The sequence below is a fragment of the Microtus ochrogaster genome, linkage group LG2, assembly GCF_000317375.1.
Source record: "Microtus ochrogaster isolate Prairie Vole_2 linkage group LG2, MicOch1.0, whole genome shotgun sequence".
Classification (NCBI taxonomy): domain Eukaryota; kingdom Metazoa; phylum Chordata; class Mammalia; order Rodentia; family Cricetidae; genus Microtus; species Microtus ochrogaster.
Genome location: NC_022028.1, coordinates 21,571,721 through 21,584,513, shown reverse-complemented (window position 1 = coordinate 21,584,513; position 12,793 = coordinate 21,571,721). Strand labels below are relative to the sequence as shown.

The 12,793-nt window shown below is 44.9% G+C and overlaps 1 protein-coding gene across 2 annotated transcripts in view; it reads left to right on the top strand.

Moving 5' to 3' along the window:
- Positions 1-3,467: 3,467 nt before the first annotated feature.
- The window catches only part of Lman2l (lectin, mannose binding 2 like), a 24,472-nt gene continuing 15,146 nt past the window's right edge, over positions 3,468-12,793 (top strand). For both annotated transcript variants that reach the window (XM_005359923.2, XM_005359922.3), the window contains exons 1-4: positions 3,468-3,661; positions 4,920-5,038; positions 8,466-8,583; positions 9,345-9,427. In XM_005359923.2, coding sequence (XP_005359980.1) covers positions 3,478-3,661; positions 4,920-5,038; positions 8,466-8,583; positions 9,345-9,427 — 504 coding nt within the window. In that variant the 5' untranslated portion in view covers positions 3,468-3,477. The remainder of the gene's footprint in view (positions 3,662-4,919; positions 5,039-8,465; positions 8,584-9,344; positions 9,428-12,793) is intronic.

Genomic DNA, 12,793 nt, shown 5'->3' with positions numbered 1-12,793 from the left:
TTTGCCTGCCTGTATCTGTATGCCACATGTGTGCAGTGCCCTTGAAGATCAGACAAGAGCATCAGATCCTCTGGAACTGTAGCTACAGACAGTTGTGAGACACCATGGAAGGGCTGGGAACCCAAGCCTGGATGTCTGCAGAGCCAGGGTTCTTAACTGACAGGTTCTCCCCAAAAAGTTCTTGATTTCTACTGAGAAACGGAAACTGCTAAGACAGAGAGAATGCCGGGAGTCCTCATGAACTTATTAGAAGACCAGGTTTGAAGGAGACCCAACTAGGGGACTCAGAAACACCTTTTCCAGCCAGGTGCAGTGGTACACACCTTTAATCCCAGCACTCGGGAGGCAGAGGCAGGGCGATTTTTGAGTTTGAGGCCAAGCTGATTTGCAAAGCAAATTCCTTGACAGCCAGGGTTTACACAGAGAAACCCTGTCTCTGAAAACCAGAAAGAAAGAAAAGAGAATGACAAAGTGGAGGCACCACCATCCCCAGAGCCGAAGGGATGCACAACGGGCATTTTACAGATGCTGCCTGCCCTGGAGTTAGGCATCCCCAGATCACGGGAATGTCTGACAGCAGAAAGGGTGGCAGGTTAACCCCTGACCCATCTTTCAGAAGGTACTTGGTGAATAAGGTCATGTGGGGAGGAGATCACAGCTTTTCTTCTTTCTCTTTACAGCTCAGCACTTTGATATTGCTGATTGACCGGGTCGTTCTTCTGGAAGGCAGCTTTTCTGTGTCCCCTCACCATTTCCTGTTCAGAGAAATGGATGTTTTAAAATAATTGTCTTTCTCTAGAATAGTCTAAAGTAAAACCCACTTCTTTATTGAATAATGATGATGATGACAATAATAATTTTTGAGACAGGATCTCACTATAACGCCAGCTGGCCTGGAACCACTATGTAAGCTAGACAAAGATCCAACTGCATTTGTCTGCCAAGTGCTGAAATAAAAGTTACATACCTCTAAACCTGACTCTCTCTCTCTGTATGTATATGTGTGTGTATTTTTATATACATAAACTTATATGTATGTATATATTTTTTCCAGACAGGATTTTCCTGTATAGCTCTGGCTGGCCTGGTAATTGCTACATGAATTAGACTGGCCTCAAAGCTGTAGCAATTCTCTTGCCTCAGCTTCTTGAGTGTTAGGTACAGGTGTGAGCCACTGCCTAATCCTTCCAGAGTAATCCTGATGAGACATTCTCCCTTCATCCTTCTCGTGATGACCACCTTGCTTATCTGTTCCCTAGAACCTCAGGTTCCATTCCTTTTAGATACCTTCATCGTTAATGGGCAGTCTCCCTATTGCGATAGTCTGAAGAAAACCATCTGGTTTCCTGGCCGGCAAATCCACCTTGCCTGCTCATTTGCCTTTTTCTCCCATCACCTTACAATGAGAATCTGGTGATGAACATCTATCAGAAATCTGGCTGACAGCTATGTAACATGGGTTCATATTACTAAGCCCTGCTGTATGGTGTACTTAGAAATGGGGAGCTGGAGCCAGGCCTGAAGGTTCACGAGTCATTTTAGCACTAGGGAGGCTGAGGAACTAGGATCAGGAGTTCAAAGCCCCTCCTCCCCCCTTAGGCTACCAAGTGAGTTCAACAGCAGCCTGGGCTACAAAGGAGACCCTGTCTTAAAGGGAAAGGAGGTTGGGGGGGGGACATAGCTCAGTGGTATAGTACTTGCCTAATATATATGAAATTCTTCATTTAGTTCCTCTATAGTGCACAAAAATAAAGAAATAAATAAGGGCTGGAGCTATAGCTTAATGGCAGAACATTTACCTAGCATGTACAAGGTCTGGGTTTAATCCACAGCTCCACAAGGAAGGGCGAAAACCCAAGACAATGGGATAGCCAAAGAAGTAAATAAAAGTAATTAAAGGTTAAATTTTATTATTTAAGCACAATGCAAGCAATGTAGCTGACAGAGGAATACAGTGGAAATAGTTCTTCCAAACCATTAGAACACTTACTCTGTATTGGTGATAAAGGCTAGGGAGTGGGGAAGTGGGTGGGACCTGGTGTAGGAAGTGAGTAAGAACTGCTTCCTGTAGCTCATTAGCTGCATTCCTTGTAAGAGAAAAATGCATAATCTATTAACCGAGTTACATAATTCCAGTGACACCCATCATAATAGACCTATGTACACACTGATCTGATCTGGTTGTGAAGGGCTTTGAATGCCACACTAGGGAGATTGGATTTTATCCTACGGCCATTGTGGGTCATGAAGGGCTTTACAGTCAAGGTATGGACATAAACAGATTAACTGTGTCTGTCACCACGCAGATGTTTTGGATGGAGTTTGTAAAAGATCATTGGTAAAAGCTGCTCTTCCCTGAAGCAAACTCATGTTATGTTTCTGGTTATTCATGTTCAGGAGAGCGTCAAATTCGACTACGTCTATTGGGAAGATGTAAACGCAGATCTGATAAGTCCTTTGCAGATATCCCTAGAGTGTATTCAGAATTTAGAGGTGCACAGGCGCTCTGGCCCGAGGGAATCAACAAAAGCCTCCAGGAGGAAGTAGGTAAGAGGAAGCCAGTTTCTGAAAGAGTAGGAAGTGAGCGAGCAGGGGAAGAGGCCGGAAGCTGTTGGTGAAATAAGGGCTCTGTGGGCAGTTTGGCTGTAGGGTACGGTCAGGGCCAGATGGCAGGAAACTTTATGTGCCCAGTCTACTTCTTGTAGATGAAGGCAAACTGATTAATAACAAGATGATGAAACCATGTTGGATACATTTGAAAGAAGCTATGAAAGAAGGAAAAGATTGCATGTTTTCAATCTCTCCTCACAGTTTGACAAACATTTCATTTCTATAAATATCATTTGGTGATGTTGCTTGATAGTGCTTGTTTAGTCTTTTATATACATTTTATAATTTGCCAGCTTTCTCTTTTTTGTTTGTTTCTCTTGCAGCTGTTTCATTTTAATGAATCACTGAGGTTGCTCTTTACCTCACTGTGTTGACTTTGAACTCCCTATCTTCTTGCCTCAGTTTCCAGAGTGCTGGGATTACCTAACGGTTCCCCACATTTTAGGCCAGGTCCTTTACCAACGGATTTGCCTATTGCTCCCTTCGTTTCTGTCTTCCTAACTGATAGCTTGGCAGTCGGGTAAATGCAAATAGCAGTGACGATAGAACATTTACTTGGGATCGGAAAAAAAAATGTTTTATTGCTTTAAATTTACTACAGAACGCAGAAACAAAGTAAGAATCACTATGTTAACTAGCATGCCTGGTGAAGCCTAAGACAAAGGCAAAAAAAGGGGTCTGGACCTTCGGCAACGCCCCTTGCCTGGGTTGGCAAGGCAACTGCTATCAGACAGCCAATCGGTGAGATACTCACCTGCGGGGGCGGGGACTCTCCAGGAACCAATGGGAGGTCGGGCCGGTGGTTCTGCAGGCCAATGGGTTGGGCAACGGGGCGGGTTTTTTGATGAAGGGCCGGCGGTGGGAAAGATGGCGGCGGCTGTGAGACCCTCCTGGTGGCGGCGGTGGCGGCTGCGCGCGTGGGCTCGGGACGGGGCCAGGCTATTGCTCCTTCTCCTTTTGTTGGGGTCTGTGCAGGGGCCGTGGCACGTCAGGGCGGGCCAAGCTGTGGAGTACTTGAAACGGGAGCACTCTCTGTCGAAGCCCTACCAGGGTGAGGCGCCCGGGGCGAGGTGGTCGCGCAGGGGAGGGCACCGGGACTGAGCTCGGCGACGCAGGTCAGGGTGGCCCCGGAGACGCAGCCACCAGCGGGAGGGGGCGCCCCCGAAGATCCCCGCTTCTATGATGAGCCACAGGTCCGAAGGACCGGGTCCGCCCCCACCCCCGTCCCTTCCCGAGCGCTGGAAGTTTCTAGTAGGTCTAGGCAGGGCTCTCAGATGTCACTAGTGTCAGGCTTAGAGGAACGAGTTTGGAGTTGGACAGAAGTATGAGAAGGAGAGAGAACTGAGAAAAATGAGGGACGGATGATTGAGGACCGTTAGCGATGCTCCAGTGTCAGGATGGAGAGAGAGGTGACTGATCTAGAACTAAAGCAGGAGAAAGAAACCAGGTAGAACTCGGTCGGAGGGAGAAAGGAGAAAATAAGTCTGTTTGCTGTTTAGAACACCTGCTCCTTCCCAGGCCGCGAGCTCTGATGATGAAAGAGGGTGGTTAGCTTTGCTCTCTTTAGGGATTTCTAGGTCTCTGAGCACAGCTTCAATGCCAGAAAATTGACACAGGTGTCTACAGAGAAGAGCAGTGAGTTCAGAGAGCTTAATACGAGTTTGTTTGCCACACAGAACTGCGGATAGGGGGTGCGGAAAACAAGATCCAAACCGCAGAAAGCCACACGCTATTGCTCAGAGGTCGCTTATGTAGCAGGTGTATCCAGTACCTCCTTAGCGTTGGTCCCTGCTGATGCTATGGCTTAGACTGGTTTTCAACCTGGAGGTACTTAGTCCGAGAGACTTGGAGGAGGATTCAGCTTCACATTTGAGAGACTTGATTGTAAAAGAATATGATGAAGCTCACAGACATTTGAGGGTCAATCTTTTTTGGTATAAGTGAGAAAACTCTTGTCCTTTCCTACGGTGCTGAAGTTCGCCCCCACATAAAACGGGAAGAATAGATCTGAACTATGGTTACTGTGTCACTCACAAATGACAGCTCTGCGGTGTGTTGGGTTCACCCGAAGGAGAAGGGTGTGATGCCAAGTACCTGTGGTCCCAGTAATAAAGGCAGCTGAGGCAGAAGGATTGCTTGAGTCTAAGAATTTGAGATCAGCCCGGGCAACATATTAAGATCCTATTTCAAAAATAAAATGTTTATTTGTTAATACTAAAGGAAAAGGAGAACGGCGGCAACTTTGGTAGGAATGTGGTGGCTTTGTGACTGATGTTGAAGAATATGAGCTGATGTATTCCCTCCCATAGGTGTGGGAACAAGCAGTTCTTCGCTGTGGAACCTGATGGGCAATGCCATGGTGATGACCCAGTATATCCGCCTCACTCCAGATATGCAAAGTAAACAGGGTGCCTTGTGGAATCGGGTGGTAAGAGGCTTCCTGTGTTAGGACCCTGACTGTACTAAAGAAACTCAGAAATGACTTCATTTACCATCTTTTTCCAGAATTCCATCTTCTAAAGATAATAAATTCTTTAGAGGACTGGAGAGATGGCTCAGCGGTTAAGAGCACTGTCTGCTCTTCCAGAGGACCCAGGTTCAAATCCCAGCACTCGCAGCGTACAAGTGTCTGTAACACCCAATTCCAGGGCATCCAACACGCACAAAGATACACATACAGGCAAAACACCAATGCACGTAAAATAAAAATAAATAAATCATTTAAAAAAAACAAGCAAAAGTCTTTAGTTCAGAGATAATGATGAACTTTATAATAAAGAAATCAGATATTTCTCTGTTGCCCTATTGTTAGAGCAAGTAATTCATTTTCTCATTGATCTAAAATACCATGTTTTGGGGTTTAATAGCTTAAATCTTAGTTACTTTATAAAACAAAAAAACCTATTGTTTTATTGCTGTTACTGTTTTTGTTGTTTGCTTCTTGAAGTGTAACCCAGGCTGTCCTTGAACTTGGTAATAGTCCAAGCTGGCTTCAAATCTGTGATCCTTCTGAGTCAGCTGCTCGACTCTGGATATGGGGCTGCACCTGGAGTTCTAGTTACTTGGGGGGCTAAGGCAGGGAAGTCAGTTAAGCCCAGAAATTCAGTCTCAGCCTGGGCAACATAGTGGGACACTATGACTAGAGAAATAAATGCTAATAAGCATTAAAAATGCATGTATCCCAAACTTAATCCTAGTAGCCTTCCCTTCTTTCAGTCCAGAGTTTGCGTTTCCGTTTAGTGTGAGAACCACTGTGAGCTATTCTAGTCATTTTGCTTGTCCTCTGGGCCTTTTCTAGCTACCTTGTCTTCCTTGAGGTATGATGCCGAGATGAGCACCTGGTGTGGCTGCATGGTAATGCTGTGCAAGTGTAAGATGATCCTTTTGTTTTCCAGGTCCTTCCTAAACATTCACGCCCATGTTACTTTTTGGGATGACTTTGGCATCCGTTGATATTTTCTCCTGGGCTCCTAATAAATGAGGGGGGAAGAAATCTTACTACACTCATGGTTTTTCCCGTCAGCTGTGGATGGTGTGAGTGGGTCTCATAAAAGAGGACTTTCTTTTCCCTGTTCATTTCTCTCTAACCGAGAGTTCTAAAGGACCAGAGGGCCAAGAGCACTTGTTCTGCGAGCTGTCTGCACAGGCTAGCCTGTAACCTAGATTGTAATGTGGAGCTCCGTAGGGGGCATGGCAGAAGACGCAAGAATCAGTTGACTGACTTGGATTCTAAATCCAGTTTGGTTATCCAGCTACCATGAGCCCCGGGCAGGTTGCTTAGCCTCCCAGTTTTCTATGTCTTCACTGTTTAACTGACTTCATAATACTGTTTAACTTGCCTGTCTGAGTTCAGGCTGTGGGCATGAAAAGACTGTGCAGAGTTTGTTACAACGGTAACAGAAATATATGTTATTATCAGACCTGCCCTCAGTTGCATTGATGGGCTCTCATGAGTTACTAATTTGTGGACAAGGATTAATACCTTAATCTATAAGATTTTCTGATACCTATATTCTCAGCAGAATGAATCAGGAATTATTTTTGAGCTATTTGAGTAGGATACATAGTTTGTGCAAGTGGTTCTCAATTTTATTTAAAATTTATTTAATGTTATATGCATTGGTGTGAGGGTGTCAAATCCCCCTGGAATTTGAGTTATAGACAGTAGTGAGCTGCCATGTGGGTGCTAGAAATTAAACCTGGGTCCTTTGGATGAACAGCCAATGCTCTTAACCGCTGAGCCATTTCTCCAGCCCAGTGGTTCTCAGATTTGACTGTCCACTGGACTTAATGCATGGATGCCACCTCAGATTTAATTGGAATAGGGTACAATTTGGTCATTGGTTTGCTTGCCCCCTCCCCCTCCCCACCAAGGTTTCTCTGTATAGCCCTAACTATCCTGGAATTAGTTCTGTAGACCAGGCTGACCTTGAATTTAGAGATCCTCCTGCTTACCCCCCCCCCCCACCGCCCCAGTGCTGGAATTAAAGGCTTGAACACCACGATTAGCTAGGTCATTGGGGTTTTCAAACACGATGCAAAGTTTCAGAGCCATGGTTAAACATCACCCTGAGCAAAACTATATAGCATTGTGATACCCAAGGCCAAGAATTAGCAGCAATTACGTCCTGACTTGCTTCTCTGGCCCTGCCTTCTTCCCAGGACTATTGTGCTGCCTCTGGCTGCAGGACAGCTTTCTGCCACTGAAATCTTTCTTGCCCTGAAAACTAAATGAAGCAGAGATAACCCAAAATGAAAAGACAGACTAGGGCAGACTATTGGAGATATCAGGGCGCCCTGCTGTGAAAAAGTGTCCAACCTCTTTTCATTTTGACTCTGTATTCCTAATGCTAATTCTTTTGGATGATGTCCCAGAAATTAAAAACAAACAAACAAAACACTGAAAATGATCAAGCAATGTGTTGCTCAAGACCCAGAACAGGCTTTTGGAAAGCCTTTGGCTGAACCTGGCCAAACCCAGCTGACCCCTTCCCTTCTTTCTTCATAGCAGACTTTAACTGGATGCCTCCCCGAACCAAAGACTGTGCTCACCCTGGTGTCTCCTGAAAACACTGTAACCGTGTTGAACACTTAGCCAGCCACTCACCACTGTCTCTGTTTTTTGGTACACAGTTCTAAAACTGGACAGAAGTCTGAGTGACACCCATCTCCTTAGTGTTCCCCCACCCCCAAGAGTCTGTCCCAGTAGAAGGGGATGGTGTTTGCCTCGGCCACGTTTATGCTTCCCAGTTGTGGGCAAAAAGGTTTGGGGGATTGTAGCTTACTATTTGTTCTCTTGGGAACTCAGGCTTGCCCCTCAAATTGGCCAAATGCCAGAGTTAGCTAATTAGAGTTCTTTATCGCATCTGCTCATTACCTCGGGAAACCTCTGTGTAGACTTAGCTTTTCTTACTCTTTTTTTTTTTCTTAAATGAACAAGGCTTTGACCTTTCTTTGAAGCCCAGCTTTTTAGAGTGTTTTTGTCAGAGGAATAATCTTCAGTGGCAAACAAATATTAAGTCAGCCCTCTCCCCAGTCAGCTGAGAGGTGCTTCTAGGTAGATGTAGTATCGTGGCAGACTGAGGTGCCTTTGCCAGCTTGCCTGGACTGTCCTGTTTCTGCTGGAAGATGTGAGGACAATCAGGTGGTTTGTTTACCTTTTCTACGCAGTGCCTTAACCAGTTGAATGGCTCAGTCTTTTTGGTTTTATGACAGGAGTACTTCCAGAGTCTTAGACTTCATTTTAACTCTAGCTTGTTACCGAACCTGCTTTCCATGTCTGTAGATGGCTGCTGAGAGCTTTATGGGCTTCAGCTTTCATGCTCCTCCCTTACACTCTGTCTTCCTCATGTTAGCCATGTTTCCTGAAAGACTGGGAACTGCAGGTGCACTTCAAGATCCACGGACAAGGGAAGAAGAATCTGCACGGAGATGGCTTGGCAATCTGGTACACAAAGGATCGAATGCAGCCAGGTATTAGGGACCCTGGGTTGCTCCCCCATGGGTGCATCAGGCTTGTTTATTCCTGTGTCCTCTTTTTGAGAAGAGTCCTTCTAGTTTCCCTCTCCCTTGATGTCTGTAAATGAACATTAACTTATTGAGTCTCTGACATGGGATTTTGAGTCCTAAGCAATCTGAACTTGGCTTATCCTGTGATGATTTCTTGCTTGTTGGTTTCTTCTGTGTTTCCCTGGCCAAATGCACTGGCTCTCATGAACACTGGAGGCCGATGAGCTGGTTTCTTCTGGACATAAACACTCAACAATCTCAACACTTGAGTTAAGAGATGAATTCTCTTTTCCTTGCTGTTGTTGGAGTCAGTGCTCCAAGTGGACGACAGGCTGAACCTGATTTGACCTGATCTCTTGCAACAAGAACTAGAACTTGGGAATTCAGTTCTCTCTTGGGGGCATAATCTTTACCAAGTGTTTGTGAAACAAAATTCTGTAGGTAGGGGTGTCTTAGCAACCAGTTTGGATCAGGAGCTACTACAGTACCAAACAAGGTTATAGTGGCCTTCCCTCTTTTCTGCTGTCGGCAGCAAACAACTACAGCTGCTCAGTGGGCCCAGTTGTAGGTCATGCACTTTACTGGTGCTTGTATGTGTGTGTGCTCATCTTAGGAAATACTTAAGAGTCATTTGAATATCACTGTTTCCTCTGTCATGTAAGACATTATTCCTTTGTCAACTCTTGGCTTTACGTCATTGTTCATCATCTGTTCTCTCTCTCTAGGGCCTGTGTTTGGAAACATGGACAAATTTGTGGGGCTGGGAGTGTTTGTAGACACCTATCCCAATGAGGAGAAGCAGCAAGAGGTAATGGCGAGTTTCAGAGCTTAGGGCAGCCATGCTCATCTCACAGTTCTTCCCTCAGGAGCAGTGTGCAGGAGGGCACGGGGAGCAGTGAGGCTCCATCTGTTGACCTTTCGCAGTTAATGTCCTTGGCAGTATTTTTTTTCCCTGTGAGAACTGTTTGTGATCCCAGCTGTCCTTCAGGAGTAGCATCACTCTGGGTGCTTTTTCTATAGTGCCTGCAGCATTCACTCATTCCCATAAGGTAGCCACTGGAGTTGAGCACATGTGGCAGGTGGTATCTTGGCTCCTAGTTTAGGACCAGAGTGAGGGGAAAGATGAGTGCTCGGGACTTTTAACCATTACCGTGGACTCTTGGGCCACTTGCTCACCCTTCCCAGTATCTTTAGCTTCTTTAGCCACAGATCCGCGCCATCAGATGGTAGAAAAATGACAAGTTGTTACTGGGCATTCTACAGAAGGCAGGGTTGGGAATGGGAGATGGAGATCACTTATTTTCCCCCAAAGGTTTATCAGGAAAAGTTTAAGATCTGTACAGTGACCACTATATATGCCACACTCAGGTGTGACGGTCAGAATTTCCCTGCTCACTTTAGAGGGGCTGGAAAGTGAGACCTGTGTTAGGTGAATAACCTTCTATAGTTGGTATAGAGTTGTGCTTCCTTGTTCCTCTGGGCTCTTTTTTGTTCCAGGTACATCACACCCTTGTTAGATGCTAGGGCCTGGGAATTGGCAAGATCAGCATATTCTCTGTGCTCTGCAGTGTGGAGATTGGTGGAGACTCTGGGGCGCTTTGAAAGGACACAGTAGACTCATTGAAGCATGATGAGGCAGTAGTGTGGCTGTAAATCCTTCCCCCAGGAAATAACATTTACACTGGGGTCTACAGGGCAAGTGCCATGTCCCATGATGAGGGAAAGCATCTAGTAAGGCACTCTGAGAGAGGACAGGGGGTGTAAGGAAATAGAAAAGCAGCCGGCAGCCTTGTTATGCTGCACATTTTGGGAACTGCATTCTTGACTGTTCATTCTCTTCCCTCTTAGGCACATTAGCCACACTGAGACTGTGTGCCCAAGTGGTTGGCAACTGGGCTGTAGGTCAGACCAAAGCAATCACAGTGTGACCCCTCTTTACCAATGAATAAATAAGGTAGCAACCATCGTAGGGTCTACCCATTCAGAAGCTTTCCTTTAATTTTGGTGCTTTCCCTTCTCCCACCCATTGTCTTCCTGTTTGTTGATTTATTAAAAGAAGAAACATTAGGTAATTTCATATATGTGATTTCAGTTCTCTGAGCTTCTATTCAGTTCAGAGAATGTAGAAAATTGTCTTCCGTGTCTCATAGGATAAAAATCAAATGTGTTTTGTCAACAGTGTGGTTTACTCTTATGCACAAGGGTGCCAGCATTGTTTCACATGTATGATTTAGTTGTAGCAACTCTTTGTTACAGCTATTACTATCTCTGATTTATGGGCAAGAAACTGAAGTGCAGAAGAAAGTTTATAAAGCTTGTTGGTGTCATAGATCTGACTCCAAAAACTCCATTTCCATTATTTTGGCTTCTTAGATATGATAATAAAAGCAGAAATGATAAAAGAAAGCACAGACAAACTGGGCTTCATGAGAAGTGTTAACTTGGTCCTGGAGAGATGGCTCAGCAGTTAAGAGCACCAGGTCTCTTGCAAAGGGCACAGGTTCAGTTCCCAGTATCTACATGGTGGTTCACAACCATCCATACCTCCATTTGTACAGATCTCATGAACTCTTCTAACCTCTGTTGGCATGCATATGGTGTACAGACATACCTGCAGGGAAGACACTTAGACACATACAATAAATCTAAAATTAATTTTTTAAGGTAATAACATGTGCTTCAGAGCACACTATCAGGAGGAGGGCTAGTGCTGGAGCTCAGGAGAGTATTTGCCTCATGTGTGTAAGGCCGTGGATTCAGGCCCCAGCACTGAGAGTACACAAGAAAGTGAAATCTGTAGGATGGGAGAAAATACATGCAAATCTTACTGAAGACCCATTTCTAGAATATATAGAGAATTATCAAATAAATAGCTTGTAACTTAAGAACAAGCTAATAAAATAATAGGCAGAGGATCTGCATAGATGTTTTATCTGAAGAAGATAAATAAATGGTCACTAAACATGAAAAGATGTTCTACATCATTAACTTTTTGAGAAACACAGATGAAAACCTCACAGCCACTAGAATGCAAGTGAAGAATGTACATGTTGAAAGGATGTGATGTCATTTGGAACCCACATACACTGCTTGTGGCAGTGTAAAAGGATACAGTTGGAAAGCAGGGATTTCTTCAGATGACTGACGATAGGAATGCTCTCATCCTGTGAATCACTTGTGTATGTATAGCCAAGAGAAATAAAGGCATTTACAGGAACGTTTGTACACAGATGTTCCAGCAGCTGAAACATACACCTCAGATGTTCATCAGCTGAAATACTCAGCAATAAGTAGTGCTGTGGGTTCCAATATGGGTGGCTTGGTTACAAGAAAGAAGCCAATCAAGAGTTAGCCCATCCCTATGAAATGTGGTCAGATCCACAGAGGCAGATAGATGAGTGGTTGTCTAGGGCTGGGGCTCTCAGGCTGGGGGGAGAGTGACTACCAGTGGGCACAGAGTTATGGGTGATAAAAATGTTCAGAAATTATGATAGTCATCACCTTAACTTAGCACATACCAAAACCTACTTTGGGTGGATAAGTCATATATAGATTATGTCTCAGTGTTGCTGCTGATTTAGAAATGGTTGAAAGATGAGTCTGTGGCCTTTTGACACCTTTTAGACTACAGTGATGAACATGTTTGCCACGTGGTGAACCCAGATGTTAGCACTGCGGGGAACTTGGTAGCACCCTTGGAGCACAGATGTCTTCATTCAGTTGAAATCAGTGTCTAGTGGCAAGAGACTTCCTGGAAGAACAGCACAGAAGTGCAGCTGTTGGCAGGCTTGGCCCTCATTCTTGTCTGTGACATGTTTGAGCTTCACCCACAGGAGGTAGAAGCAGCTGGCTGGGGAGTGAAATGAACAGCTCTGCAGGCTGCCCTGACTAAGCTGGTTTGGAAGTCATGTTTGAGGCACTCCTCACGAACTATATAACTGATATACATATATAGTTATTTATGTATTTCTCCTCCTCCTTACTGGAGGAAAACCAATACCAGTGTCTTAAGGGCACATTCTAAGCTGGGGAAATAGTGATAGAACTTGTGCCCAGAGTATGGAGGATCCTGGCAGTCCCTAACACTCCCACCCCCACACACTAACAGCACAGACATACAAGCAGCACACGTGCATGCATACTGTGTGTTCCTTTAGTCCTTATCTTGATAAAC